The following is a 15,113-nucleotide window of genomic DNA, read 5'->3' on the forward strand; positions in this document are numbered from 1 at the left end:
GCAATCTAAGATTGCATTCCCCAAAGGGATCAAGGACAAGAGTTCTCAGAGGCCAAGTCAAAAACAAATTGACAAAGCATACCCAGCGGGCTCAGCCACAGAAACAGACCACGAAGGAAATGCACCCAAACGTCGAGGAAACTATTCTGAGTAACTGAATTCGAGAAAGTAGACATCCAATGATAGAATGACAGAGAAAAGAGAGCGATAACGAATGCTGAAGAGCACTGCTAGAGAACAACAAGAGCGGTAAAAGAAACCGCCCTTACATGGAGAACCTTGAAGGTATATATAGCATCCTCCAAAGAATGTAACAGAGGCACTCACTGAAGAGAAGGAATGAAACCCACAAGCGCAACTAAAAAGGCTGAACCAATAAAGGACTTGTACCATACAGAAGACCAGGCGATATGTGCACAACATATTTATTACACACACACACACACACACACACACACACACACACACATATATATATATATATATATATATATATATATATATATATATATCCCAAAACAAGTTCAAAATTGACGGCACTCCACTCGGGGAAATTTATGACAGAGTTTTATTTCACAACTGTGATCGCCTACGCGTTTCCAACGTAGCGTTCTTGATCACGGCAAATTATAATTTATATAGTGCCCAACGTACGGAAGTCGGAGAAACCGGTTAGAAATCTGGCCAATGCTTTAGGGAAATGTAGGAAAGCATAGACACAACGAAAAAGTAATGAAAGTACCCCACCAAGGAAGGGGTGGGGAGGTGAAATGAAACTTCTCCCATAGAAAAGGGGGGAAGCCGGGAAGCCACGAACCCAGGAGTGGAGGGAGGAAGTGAAAACTCCCAGTAGCTAGTGAAAGAAGGATACCAGTTAGGAACCCAGCCAAGGAAGGGGACAGGTGTCCCAGGTGAAGGGGACCGAAAAGAAGAGAAGATGCAACAGGAGTAATGGACAGGCCTGAACCAATAGGAACCCAAACAGGCACCAGCCACATGGACAGAAGGACAGAAAGAAGAAGTCTCTATAAGAGTAGTTCACAAAAATGCCTAAATGGCGTACAAATAAGGTCCCAGGAAACTGGGAACAAGGTTATAGTGCAACCACACAACAAACAGAATACCTGCCATAGAGTAAAGGACAGACTCTAGGAGACTGCAAAACAAGTTAAGTCACGGACGGCTGGAAACTAAGCCTGTCACCAACCGCATAAATAAGACAAAAGGTACCTGCAGAAAGCAGGTACACCACATCAGGTGTATCCCTGGAGGGGAGAGAAGAACTCCGCCATAAGAAGGCAGGAAATAGTCAAAACAAGGGCAAACAACTGTCCCCAACAATCGTAGTACAATAACAGAGTTGAGTTGTACCACCATGACTATCTCTGAACTGGCATAAAGCAGAGTAGAGTGCGCACCAAAAAGGGATGTGCTGTCAAAAGGCATGCCGATCAAAGCCATTTGCACAGCCTCTGAAAAGCTGGAAGAACTCAACCATGCACATCGACGTAGAGCAATGGAAAAGGCCATCGCCCAATCAACAGAATTTGTATTATCCATACAAAAGCAGATGTAAAGTGTGGCAGCTTGCTGCCCATCTTGTACAAGGGGAAGAAGAGCATTCCGGGCTTCCTCCAGAAGGGAAGGCAAGAGGCGCTCCACTGAGTCCCACAAGGCATGGGAGTAGCAGGCGAGCACACAAGTAAAGTACAGAGAGAGGAGAGGGGAGCTACAAGAGTAAATACACCTATCGCAAGTGTCAAATTTCCTGGTCTCCCTTTCCGGAGGAACAGGGGGAATAAAATCAGTGTTCTGCGTGGCTAAAGCAGCCTGAACCACAAAGCTTTTAGTAGCGGGATGTCTAAGTAGATATGAGGGGCTCCTCCGGAGCCAAGCGATGCCTGTGAGAAATTGAGCAATCCACAGGATCTTCCCTTCTGGAGGGAGCCCTGTTTTGGCTTTAGTCCAAGCACCCAAAAGGATAAATCGAAAAAGACAGTCTCTAGAAGGGAGTACAGGCTCAACATTAGACTGGGCAGGGTGTAGAACCTAAATTCAGTAGTCTGTGGACAATTACACCAAAAGAAGGTGTAAATCCAGGTCAAATCAAAACTCAATGGAGCATGTCCAGCAAAGTGAAATATGCCTCAATGGCCAAACCAGGAGGAGACAGGAGGCTGGCAAAGATTCCAAGCAACTAGCGTCAGCCAAGTCAAGTAACCAGCCAGATGCCAAAGGCAGTGGTACCGTGTCCTGAATTGGAGGACACAGCACACCTTCAGTAGTAGTTCCACAACCATGGTCCTCAGAATAAAAACCCAGCAGAAGGGAGTCTGAGACAGTCTGCTCCATTGACGCCGCATCCGCCGCTGCAACAGAAGCCTGTTGACTCAGAGAAGGCAACACCTTGACGTCAACAGCACCACCATCGGAGCCGGCAGATGAAATCTCGATGCCGACATCGGAATCAGCAGACCAGAAGCAGGAGGTGAAGGTGGAAGCCGCGACAGGCTGTGCTACAGCACCTGAGGGATCAGACACAAGAAGCCGACCTGAAGCAGATGGCGAACCAGTCGGCGAGTCACAGGCGCAACCTCATGCACATCTGTGGTGCCCACAGGTGCTCCAGAGGGAGGCGACGACCCAAGAGCACAAAAAAGAGCTTGAAAATATTGTCTCATCTGGGACAAAGATGCCCTGGCCCCAGGATAGGTGGGGAGACGCAGGACGAACTCATGCCTCGGCACGTCAACAGGATGGTGGGGATCCGTTGTAGGCTGGCGGCGCAGTGACTGCTACCGCCGACACAGAGGCTTGCCTCTGGACGTCGAAGGGAATGACGCAGGAATGGCTCCTTGAACGGATGCGCGGTCAGTCCTTAGAATGCTTAGGGGACCGAAGAAGATGAGAAGACTTTGAAGACTGACATACGCGCTGCCACAAGCTTCATGCAACAATCCCTGCATGCCTTCGGTCGGAGCTGTTGACAACTGTTGATCTCAGAGTCATGCTGGTCACCCAGACACCACATACAAATAGAGTGAGGATCCGTGGCAGACATTTGTCGACCAAAGAACTCACAAGGTTTAAACCATGAGAACATCGAAGAAAAGCACACTGCTCAGTCGATGAGAGACATCAAGAAGGCCGAAAAAGGCCAGAGGAACTGCAGTGTCGATCCACGTGATAGTGCAGAAAAAAAAAGAACTGACATTGGCGTGTCGACGAAGGGCTTATATGGACTAAGTTGACGTCACATCTGGGAAACGACGTTGCTACGGATTTGCTAGACGCCTTCTGCCGATGCAGGTACTGCTGGGAAAATTTCCAGATCCAGTCAGGCACCTGGGGAGGATTCTAAGATTAGGAATCTGCAGCAAGATGTCCTTATCAGATACAATTTTGCAAATGTCTCTTATGTTGGTTTCGTAATCTTTTCTGACTTCGATAGGAACAGAGAGGCAGCCACTGTTCTCCACATCTATATTTCAGAACTTTGCTCTGAAGTTTTACCGATAACCTTCTCCTGGATACCCCTCCATGTAGTCCAGTATCTACTAGAGGGTCCGTTAATGGCCCTGAGGACCACGCATGTCTATTATATCGAGGCAGTGACCCGCTCTCTCTATCCCCGAACATTTCACCTTTGACCCGGGCCCATTTTAGCTGCACCTTCTGCCCAGTCATATTTTTCTTCAGGCTGCCAGTTTCCCTCTGAATCCTGGACGGGGATGGTATCTTTAGTCCAACTATTGTCAGCAGGCCTGTAGGATCTACTGCCCACCCGCGAGTGCTTGGCATCGTGATTCATGGCCTGTGAGCTTGTCACACACCACATATCCGGTGGTTGTTCCAATTGAATATAGATGGCCTCTCAAATATCGGCCTTTACATTCTCGCCCTGAAGAAGGAACTGTGTATATGTTTGTTTTGTTCCGAAACGTGCGTAGGCTTTTTACAGTTTAGTCTTTTTTTGTGTACTGTTGTATATTGTATTATTGCATATGGTGTCTTTGTCATGTGTTTATTATTGTTAATTTTCCCCATGTCAATGTTAGAGATGTAGTATTGTGCATTTTGCCTTGTACTTCTATCCTGGGCCTCTGTCGTTGTACTGTCCACATTGTTACAAGAAAAGGAAACAATTTTTTATGTGTTTTTATGTGACCACCCTATTTAATTTTGATACTAATAAAATGTGAATTGACATATTGTTGTAATGTTTCTGCGGGACAATCAACTGTATAGTGAGGATGAACAACCCACAATAGTATAAACCTATTGAGGAAGATTTTGTTATTCAGCTGCAGGGAACACTTCCAGATCCAGTCAGGCACATGGGGAGGATTCGAAGATGAGGAATCTGCAGCAAGATGTCTCTATCAGATACAATTTCGCAAATGTCTCTTATGTTGGTTTCATAATCTTTTCTGGGTGCAGGTGTATGCACATAGTGACCTTCTCTCTCTGAAAGTCCAATTATTCCAATGTGGTCTAAACTTGGCTGTGATAACAGACCCAACCCCCTGTAGTTTAAAAAGGCTGCTTAGATTTAGACTTGAACTTACCAGACGACCTTGACCATGAAGAGAACCTCTCACAGGAACGGCTTGGGGAACAAGTGGCCACCCTGAACTTGGAGGGACTTACTAGGTTCATGACTTCTTCCAACATACAGCTTCGCTTTATAGTCCCTGATCACCTTTAGGTGGATGAGGGGGAATTCAACGCACAACTTGGAGTTATGCCCAAACACCAGTGTCATGTCTCATGTTGGTACACCACAGATGGTCAAGTTACTTACTGTCAGTAAAGCCTTATCTGGCAGAGACAGGCTCTAGCCGCTGTTTCAATCAGTCATGGAACGTTTTGAACCCTGTAGTCTTTGTACACTGGAAAAGATTCAGGAAGTAATTGGTCAAAAAGGGAGCAGATCTCTGGATCCTTATTCGAATGCGCGGAAAGAAAGGAACTTATGTCAGGACTCAGAGGTGATGGCTATATGTCGCTTCAACCCATCTGGAACTGCTCAAATCAACCTAGAGGCACACAGGAACACTGCTGTAAAAACATCTGGATCCAGTCTGGTGCCCATGCACATTATCAGCAAGAGGTGGAGTCACACTGCTTTGTGGCTCAGGAAGATTACGAAGAAAAACTTGCACACTTCTGGGCCCAACACTAGATGGCAGGAAGATTCACAGCATATGTATCTACAGTCACACATGCTTCAAACAGAGATGTATAGTCACCATCTTTTGGAAGTCTCTATGCAGAGTATTAAATGGCAATCACCATATGCAATATACTACAGTACAGCAATCAAAACATAGCATCTAACACACATGTGTAAAGTGAGGGTGCCAACTGTGGTGATCTGAACAGATCAGGAAGGAAGATAGACCAAAGTCCTCATGAGTGAGTGTCAAAAGACTTTTGCCCATTACCAGGCTCAGCAAACCTGAACTGTACAGAATCCACCAGAGAATGGTCAGAGGAGGGAGAAACAGCCATTAACATTAGAGCAACTGCAATGGACAAATAAAGCCACAAAAAAGACAAAGGGAAGGAAAGCACAGTTTTTGCCAGCTGATGACGTTCAACCCTTCAGAGTTACCCAATGAGAAAGTGGGTGCATGATATTTCAAAAGTATTTTCTAATTATAATAATCCTCAACAGCTTGTTTCACTAACATTAACAACATCAGAGTCAAAGAGCCTAAATCAGTCCCCTGAACAGATCACACCCTTGACAAGTTCAGCATCCCTGTCCCAGATAAATACACATGCACCACCGTTAGACTAGCCTGCCGGCACAGCTCATTGACTAGGACTGGAACACTGCTCTAAACAACCACAGAATCAAACACAGCAACAGCCTCCCAAAGCAATCAAGAATTTTAACAATTGGATCACCTACTGTGCCACCTCCCTGGTACCCTTCAAATGCAGCAATACAACATGATTAACACCCCAGGTCAGTTGGAACTCATGATGAAATGTCACTGCAACCAACTAGAGCGTAAATGGAGAATAAGCCAGAGCAATGCAGACAGAAGAACATTACAATCTGCTCTAAGACGCTACCACGAAAATATCCGGACTACCAAATGTGCTGCTCTGGCAGACCTGATTGATGCCAGCCAGCACTAACTTAAGCAAATAATTCTTTGCTATTGAGAAAGATTTCACCTCACCATTGTGAGAAAGTGCCATCTTTCTTGCATTGGTGTGCCCACACTTTTTGCTGAACTGCTGATGTGCTTTGACTGAGTGTGCCCTGGGCTCCTGCCAACCAGGTACCCAGGGCCTGTGTTCCTTCCCTAAAACTGTGCTGAACCTAATACCCAATTGGCATCTCTGGCCACCTATCAGCCTCTAGTAAATGGTACCCTAGGTACCCAGGACCTGATGACCAGAGAAGACCCCTAAGGGCTGCAGCACTTATTGTGCCACCCTTAGTGGCCCTGTACCCTGACACCCACACACTGCCTTTGCAGGCTGAGTGTCTAAGTACAGAACGAAACAGAGTCGACATGGCACACATCCCTGTGTGCCATGCCCACAGAACCCACTGCCCTGGCATACTTCAGTCACCCCTCTAGCTGGGTGCCCTATGCCAGGTGCATGAGCCCTGTGCCCCTACAGTACCCAGAGCCATTCCTGGGCACTGTAAATGCAGTGATGCCATTAAGAGTATATGGTGCTGGGAGGTTGTCATTACAAACTCCACAGCACCATAAAGGCTACACTGAAGACTGCCAAGTTTGGTACCAAACTTCTCAGCACATTAAACCCGCACTGATGACAGTGTGGGATTTAATGTAAAATGCACCAGAGGGCATCTTAGAGATGCCCCCTGAAAACCTAACCTACAATCCACAGAGGCTGCCACACAGCAGACATGTTGCTGGACCCCTGGGTGGAGAGTCCCCGCTCTCCTCGGCCTGCAACAATGCACATCCTGGGCGAGGTGCTAGGTCTCCTCCCCCAGGATGGGCAGGGGGAAGCTTCAAAGGCATGTCGCCTCTGTGAGCTTCTCCAGACCATTTGCTGTACTCCCACCAGTTCTAACCCCCACTCTGGCGGGAAGACTGGCGGGGAACCCTACGTCAGGAAGGGGGGTGTGCCAGCCTGTGCCAACCCCACCCCTCAGGTGGGAGAGGCGAGGTGAAGCACGACCCCGGGTTCCGGCCATCTTGAAGATGGGGAGCCCTGCCCAATCACAGCTATGATATATACCGAAATCCAGATATGGCGAGCGAGCCTTCTCCAACAGATTCTAAAGCATGAACGATCCGCCGCTACACTTAAGAGCCTCCTCTTCATTTCTTGAATTCCGCAACAAGTTGAAGACCTAGCTTTTCCAGTAATTCCACTAGGACATAGGTGTGTCTCGGCTCACACCTGCTCAGCACCATTATACCCGCCTGGGTGATAGAATTCTCTACAAATCTGCATAATGTAAGTGTCTGAGTAATACATATGGCTTTTACGAAGAATAGGTTTTATTTGAATACACAAAAGAGAGGAGGTAAAATTATGATGTACACAGTTAACACCTTCTGGGACTGGACAAGATCTCAAATGCAACGCTTATGTATGTGTGCTTTTCATTCAATAGGCCCTTTGGGTAAAGTTATTCTACAGACGAAAACACGTTTTTTTTCTGAAGCCTTTAGCCGTCCTCTGGATAACTTGTGTTCATCATTTACTACAAAACTGTAAACTGGTTAGATGTGCCAGATAGAATGAAAGTATGTATCAAGTTTGCCAGGGCTGTCTGGTGAATGGTTCAACAATGTGGACAGGAGGGGAGTATATGTGAATGGAAAGTTTGGGCCTAGCTATCTGAATTTTACACTAACTAAATTTGTAAAAATAAGCAGACCAAAAAATGGCCAACCCAATTTGGAACATGTTCCCACCCAAGTCTTAAAGAAGATCATGGTGATAACAAGAACATTCTCCAAAAGGTTTTTGCGTCACCTGAAAACCAGTAGTCAGAGGTAGAAGTGCACTGGTAAATCACTAGAATTGTTAATATGGGGGTTGGGGGAGGGGGGCGCATGCCTGCTGTAGGTCACCCAAAGCAAAGACCTTTAATCTTTATTGGTTGTAAATGCCAATTCTCAATCTGGATTTGAAGTGGACCCATGTAATACACTATACCCTCAACAAGTCCTGGCTCTTAAACATTACTTACCAGTGAGGGACGTGCACTTTCGATTTACATATAGGATGTAAAGTCACATCATGCAAATTTCTGCTGGGTAAATAAAACAGAATATTTTTTAAAGTGCTTTGGAATATTTTACATGACATTTGGAAAAACTTTTTGGCACAGGATTTACACGACTATTCTCGGGACAGCTAGGTTCAAATTTTGACTTTTAGAAGCAAGTTATAGTCTGGCACAGCTCAAATGTTAAAGGCTAGCTAGACTGTTAAAACTATTCCAGGATATAAGCAACCGAATTTAGCCAATAAGACAACATCTTAAGAGGGATGAAAAGAAAAACTTGTGCCCAAAAGGGGATGATCTGTGCAGATAAGGCTCCACTTGGTCATTAAGCAGATTAGGGACAGTGCTGGTTCACCAGACTCACAATCATGGAAACAACATCTACAGCTAGGATATTAACTTTTGCAGTTTTGTCAACGGGAAACTGGACACCAAGGTACTCTTGGAGCTTGGGCTGACCACACTCAAGATGTTAGCACACACGCCTAGAGTTCTGTAAGACTGGTGCTCCTCTCCCACTTGGTGAAGCCCTACTCCGCACATGACATTAGATGTCCTTTCAAGTAGGGAATTATATACACATGAACTCTTCAGCATCTAGGCCTTGCCATGTGAAAAATACCAGACAAGAGACGTTCCTTAATGAGCCCATGCAGCGTCTTCTTGAAGTCTAGACTAATTAGAAAACACCGTCTCAAAGGGGCATTAGTTATTCTATTTTATGGGGATTTGGAGAAAACCAGAACAAAGTCAAGTACAAGTATACTCCACAATTTGAAATCCCTAGTTAAAAAGAAGCTCATATTTTGATTTACAGCTTTTACGGGCTTTATTGCAGGCATGCTGAGAAAGGGCTACTAGCAACCAGTCAAAGTCAAGGGGCTTGAGAGGGCCTCCCACAGCTCCACCCCGGCACAATACCCTGAAGGTGGTAAAGTAAAACCCTAGCAAGCGCTTTAGGTACTGTGGCCGAAGAAAGTTTGATATTGGATCAAACAGGGTTTCCCACTGGACAGCTTCATTTTCAGTTCACCAAAACAATTATCATGGTAAGAAACTGTTGATAAAAATAATGGGTCAAAAATATCATTTACCCTAATACCGCGTTCTTATACCTAAAATGTGAATGATAAAAATGTTTAGTCAAACTTATTGTGGAAGTAAATCTCATCCAAAAACGGGTGATCGTGTTATTTAAAACATTTAAATATACAAATAAAAAATAAAACTTATAAATATCCATATTTTATATAAAATATAATTTATACAAGTAAACTACAGAAATATAAATTATAAACATGTCTATTGTGAAATGCAGTATTTAATTAGACAATATATTAAATAGTATAAATTTTAAACCTCCTTAAAAAAACAATTTTACTGAAACATTCTAAAATTATAATAAATAAAAGCAAATATTAATAAGATCAAAATGAGTATTACGAAATAATAATGAAATATTATTAATAATTACAGTACTAACAATGATAGTACAATTACTAATAAAACATTGATAGGAATAATATTGACAGTTAAAATAAACCAGTTTCACCAACAGTATGAAAAGTGTTGGACTTCAGAGGAGTTAGATTCGCTATTCTCACTTTAGTCAAATCAACAGTAGGGATTACAGCAGGGATTACGTATAAGAATACAATTTCTAACCATTAATTATAAATATTTCACTATCACATGGAGAATATACTACATTAACAAAAACAATCTTTTAAAATATAAAATAAATGTATAACATTCGTCTTCCTAACTACAAAAAATGTATACAACATTTTAAAATGAGAACCAGAAAATGTAATGCATAGAAAAGAAATGTGCAATAATTTCACCAATTTATAAAAACTTACCATTAAATTAATTGAACTAACAAATAATTAGCATAGTAAGTGCATCAATAAAATGATCATATATTAACATTAAAATTATTATAACTATCTTCACACCTTATTCCACTACAAAATTATATCACTAACAAAAATTAAACTGCACATTAAAAGAAATATAGCAGATTATATTAACTTTTACAAGTAAATTGTTAACATCAATTAAATAATTAAAATGTAACATTAAAATGAAATACATTTTCATTACATTAACTTGCCACCATTTTCCACAATAAAGCCAACGTAATACTAAAATATAACTTACTATTAAACATAAAATTTAAATATAAATTAAAATGAACAAATTAAACTGAATTTACAAACAATTTACATATTTAATAACCAATTTAAACTAATGATCATTATATTTAAATTAATTATAACTTAGCTTCCCACCTTATTCTCCTAAAAACCAAACAACCAACAGGTTAAGTTAGTAATTGAATTTAAAAATAAACCATTAACCACTTACTACAAACTCAGTTTTAGAAAAAGTTTAACAATTACACTAAAAATACTAGCACCGAATTGTATTACATTAACTCGAACATTAAATTAATTAAAAAACTATTTTTTACAACTATACTAAAGAAAATATCAAAAACTACCGTATTGAAAACTATATTCTATACCAAAAAACAATATTCTTGCAGACAATATTGTGTTCCACGATGTATTGGTAGTAACAATATTTTTTTAATATTATTTATGTACCACAAATTTTAAAAAAATTAAAAACTCACAGAAAAACAAAAACATTTTCTATCTAAACACCTGCAGGGCAAGGATCCAGAGAACATAGCACAAGCAGGTAGTTAAATCCACAAATGAATATAACCTGCAAGGAGGGAAACATGCTTCTCTTTAACACTCCGTTGTTTCTCGTAGGCTGTTGATTCATGTGCTGTGCATTCATTCTGACATCTGCTGTTTGAGTCTGAATTGCTGCTAATTTTTCTCAAAGTTTATAATCTTTTAGTGATGACAATGACTTGCCCGAGTGAATATCCCCTCAATCTAGAAAATCAGCTCTCCTTGCTCTGTTGGGAGGGGGTAGGGGGGGCTTACAGAAATTATTACTTTCACCCATCCTAGAATACTGTAATCAGAACTGCAAGGACCTCTTCTTAAATATTCAAGAATTGTGCAGCTACAGAATACTCCAGAATATAGAACCTAGAGCATCCAGGAAACCACTAGTTAATTTAGAAATATTGCTTTTCTTTTCAGAAGTTTTTTGCCCAGCAACAAAAATCTAGAAGTTGATATTCTTGGAAAAAGGACTTAGGACCTCTAGAACTAACAACCCAACTCTCTTCTCCCCTTCCCAGCCAAAGTCACCGAGAAGATAGTCAACAACCAGCTCACGAACTTCATAGAAGCCAGCTCAATCCTAGACCCTTCCCAATCCGGATTCCGCAGCAACCACAGCACCGAGACAGCCCACATAGCAGCCATGGACAACATCCGCACCCTCCTCGACCAGGGCCACATGGCTGCCCTCAACCTATTAGACCTCTCAGTGGCCTTCAACACCATCTCCCACCGCACATTAACCACCAGACTCCACGACTCCGGCATCCGGGGAACCAACCTCGACTGGATCCGCTCCTTTCTCACCAGCCGAAACCAAACTCCCGCCCTTCCTCTCCGAACCCACAGAGATCAGCTGTGAAGTACCCCAAGGATCCTCACTCAGCCCCACGCTCTTCATCATCTACATGGCCCCTCTCGCCACCATCATCAGATATCACGGACTCCGCATAATATCTTACGCTGAGAACATCCAGCTCATCCTCTCTCTCACCAACGAACCAGACATCACTAGACAGCTTCCAGGAAGGTATGAAAGACATCACCTCCTGGATGAGCAACAGCTGCCTAAACGCAGTGGAGTGGTGCGGCTCACTGGTTAGAGGCGGCAGGCCCGGAAGCAGAAGTCGGCCCGGGACCAGGGTTCGATTCCCGACGCGGCAGGGTCGTGGACCAGGGTCAGCGGACTCGATAATTCTCGCCTCGGTGCCTACTCTAACCAGGGGTCCCACTCGGCAACTCTGGGCATTAGCTTGCCTAATCTCCACAACGGCCCCATCAACCCCGGGGATGCCTGGCTCCACCTTGGGGACTCCCAGCAGGGACCATCCCACAGGGAAAGCCAGGACGGTTCCCCAGCGGTATACAGCGCCAGGACGCCGGCTGGCAACAGTGCGCTTTACAAGTATACACATTACATTACATTAAAGCTCAACTCAGAGAAAACATAAGTCCTTGTCCTCGGATCCACCCCCTCCGCATGGGACATCACCTGGTGGCCCACCACCCTCGGCAACCCTCCCACTCCCACAGACCATGCTCGCAACCGCTGCATCATACTAGACTCCTCAATCACCATGAACCGACAGATCAATGCCCTATCTTCCGCATGCTTCAACACCCTCCGCAAGTCCTTTAAATGGATCCCCCCGAATCCTGAAAAATCGCCCCCCACGCACTCCTAACCAGCAGACAGGACTAAGGGAACGCCCTCTACGCCGGAATAAACAAATCCCTACTCCTCAAACTCCAGACAATCCAGAACGCCGCAGCTAAACTGGTCCTCAGCTTCCCCACAACACCACCACATCTCCCAGCACCTATGAGAACTCAAATTGCTGGGGTGGGTGGAAATATTGGGGGGCCCGGGGGGCGATCCTTCTCCAACATCACAGCCAAGACCTGGAACGAACTCCCACTCAGCATCTGACGAACCCCCACACTGCAAGCATTCAGGAAGAGCCTCAAAATCTGGCTCTGCAGATGAGACAGCTTCTCGAAACCCCTAAACCGCGCTCCCCCTGCCCCAGCACCTTGAGACCCTCACGGGTGCGTAGTGGGCTTCACAAAACCCCTGATTGATTGAGGATATAAGCTTTGATGTCAAGCCCACAATGCAAGTCAGCACACTAAACAGAATACAATTAAATAAAGGCAGTCAACATAACATTGCTACAAATGGCAAATCAAAGGTTTTTTCAACTTTGGATGCAAGAACATTCATACCTCTTCATAGGTGCTGCCTGCTATTTTGCCTCCACTTCTGCCTTGAGCTTTCAGAATTTCCCTGAGACCTGTGCCTGCACCATGACGGATCTGAAAATCAAAATCAAAATAAGCAACACATGACAGTATTTAATCCATAAAAACGTATCAGTCGGCCTAAATCTACTCCGTCCATTTTAAAGCCATTATAGCAACAGTGTTTAGTACCAACACACAATTACAAAACAACTAAGTGAAATGAATACTTATTGTAGTCGCCATCTATTGGTTACCAAGTAGAGTGTAGAGTTGCCTAGAGATAACTGCTTTTTCAATAACCAAGTGCCAGCCAGACAGGTACATATGTAGCAAAACCAGGGTTTATAACGGCAAGTCAAAACAAAACCCTTTCAGGGTTAGAATGCCGCATATATTATGAAAAACAAAAGAAGAGAACTTGGGTAGTTCAAGTTTAGGTGAAGAGCAGCTTCTGTATAGATAGATCACCCTACAGTACCAGTAACACTCTGAATCTGATCACCTCAAATCCCTGTTTTTCTAGCAAAATTTGTAAGCATAGATTAGCACAGCGCCATCCATGCCAAACTAAAATGTCAAAAGCCTTTTACCAATCTAGGCACAGTATTACAGTCACAAGGTAGCACTCAGTACAAAACAAAACCCTTATCTCCACCTACACTTGGGTATAACCCAGAGTTCTCTGCTTTTTTTCATAATTTATGCAACACTCTAACCCTGAAAGGGTTTTGTTTTGACTTACAAGGGCTCCCTTGTGTTTGGACAAAGCTAAACCTCTATGAAGATCTATAATGATAGCGAAACACGTGTCAGGGGTTGCTTTTATTCATTTCAGGTTGGCTTGGATGGTATTTATACCAATACAAAGGTATAATACTGTGCCTGGAGTGGTAAAAGGCTTTTGTCATTTTACAGCCCAGACCCTGGAGCCTAAAACGATGGACCAGGTCCCTAGAGCCAAGAGCAGGAAGGCTGGTGGCTCACCTTACAAGAGTCCACAAGCCCAGAAGAAGCCCAATACTTAGGGGAAAACCTGGTGCCTAAAGAAGAGACTGCTCCAGGGAACTTGCCAGATCTGGTAGAACTCTAGGAAAGACCAGATTAATGGACAAAGGACATACCCCACTCTCAAGGACCTGCAACAGTTAGCTGTCAGACAGGAACAAGGGGATATAAGTGGCAATCATAAGGTATACTGGGAGAGGGCCTCCTGTATAGGGAGCCAAGAGACCCAAAACTAGGGGTAACCAGACGTTTGGTGGTCCCTCAGAAGTATAGGGTTCCTTCTTAACCTGGCTCAAGATATCCACTTAGCTGGACTCCTGGGGCAGACCAAAACCTGTGAGAGGTTGGTCAATCACTTTTACTGGCCCCAGATGTCTGAGAAGTTAAAGGAATTTGGTCACTCCTGTGCCGCCTGCCAACCCAGTGGCAAGGCAGAGGCCAAGCCAAAGACTCATCAGATACCACTACCTGTGGTGGGGACCCAGCAGAGAGTGGGAATTGACATTGTTAGTTCCTGAGCCCCCTCACGCCACCCACCCCAACAGCCTCAGGGAGTAGGTTTATTTTGGTGATAGTAGACCATGCCACCAGATATCTTGAGGCTACTCCCCTTAGAACAGCCACTTCTCCTGCAGTAGCTAGAGCCCTCCTTGGTCTCTTTACCAGGGGTCGGTTCCCCAAGGGGGTTGTCTCAGAGGGAGAAATGTCATGTCTGTCTATCTGAAAGCCATGTGGGATGGAGATGGGATGTTCTCTTCCCATGCCTGTTCACCTACAGGGAGGTTTCCCAAAAAGGAGTTCATTTTAGCCCTTTTGAGCTTTTACTTGGACACCCTGCGAGGTGTCCACTAAGCTTGGTGAGAGTGTTGGGAGAGACCATGGAAAGAGCCCCAAGCCACACATAGTGG

The 15,113-nt window shown here is 44.1% G+C and overlaps 1 protein-coding gene across 2 annotated transcripts in view; it reads right to left on the minus strand.

Annotated features, from left to right (window-relative positions):
* BTAF1 (B-TFIID TATA-box binding protein associated factor 1) overlaps window positions 1–15,113 on the minus strand; it is a 984,515-nt gene that overhangs the window by 798,922 nt on the left and 170,480 nt on the right. For both annotated transcript variants that reach the window (XM_078643429.1, XM_078643428.1), the window contains exon 9: window positions 13,183–13,272. In XM_078643429.1, the coding sequence (XP_078499555.1) occupies window positions 13,183–13,272 (90 nt within the window). The remainder of the gene's footprint in view (window positions 1–13,182; window positions 13,273–15,113) is intronic.

The sequence above is a fragment of the Lissotriton helveticus genome, chromosome 5_1, assembly GCF_964261635.1.
Source record: "Lissotriton helveticus chromosome 5_1, aLisHel1.1, whole genome shotgun sequence".
In the NCBI taxonomy this organism is placed as follows: domain Eukaryota; kingdom Metazoa; phylum Chordata; class Amphibia; order Caudata; family Salamandridae; genus Lissotriton; species Lissotriton helveticus.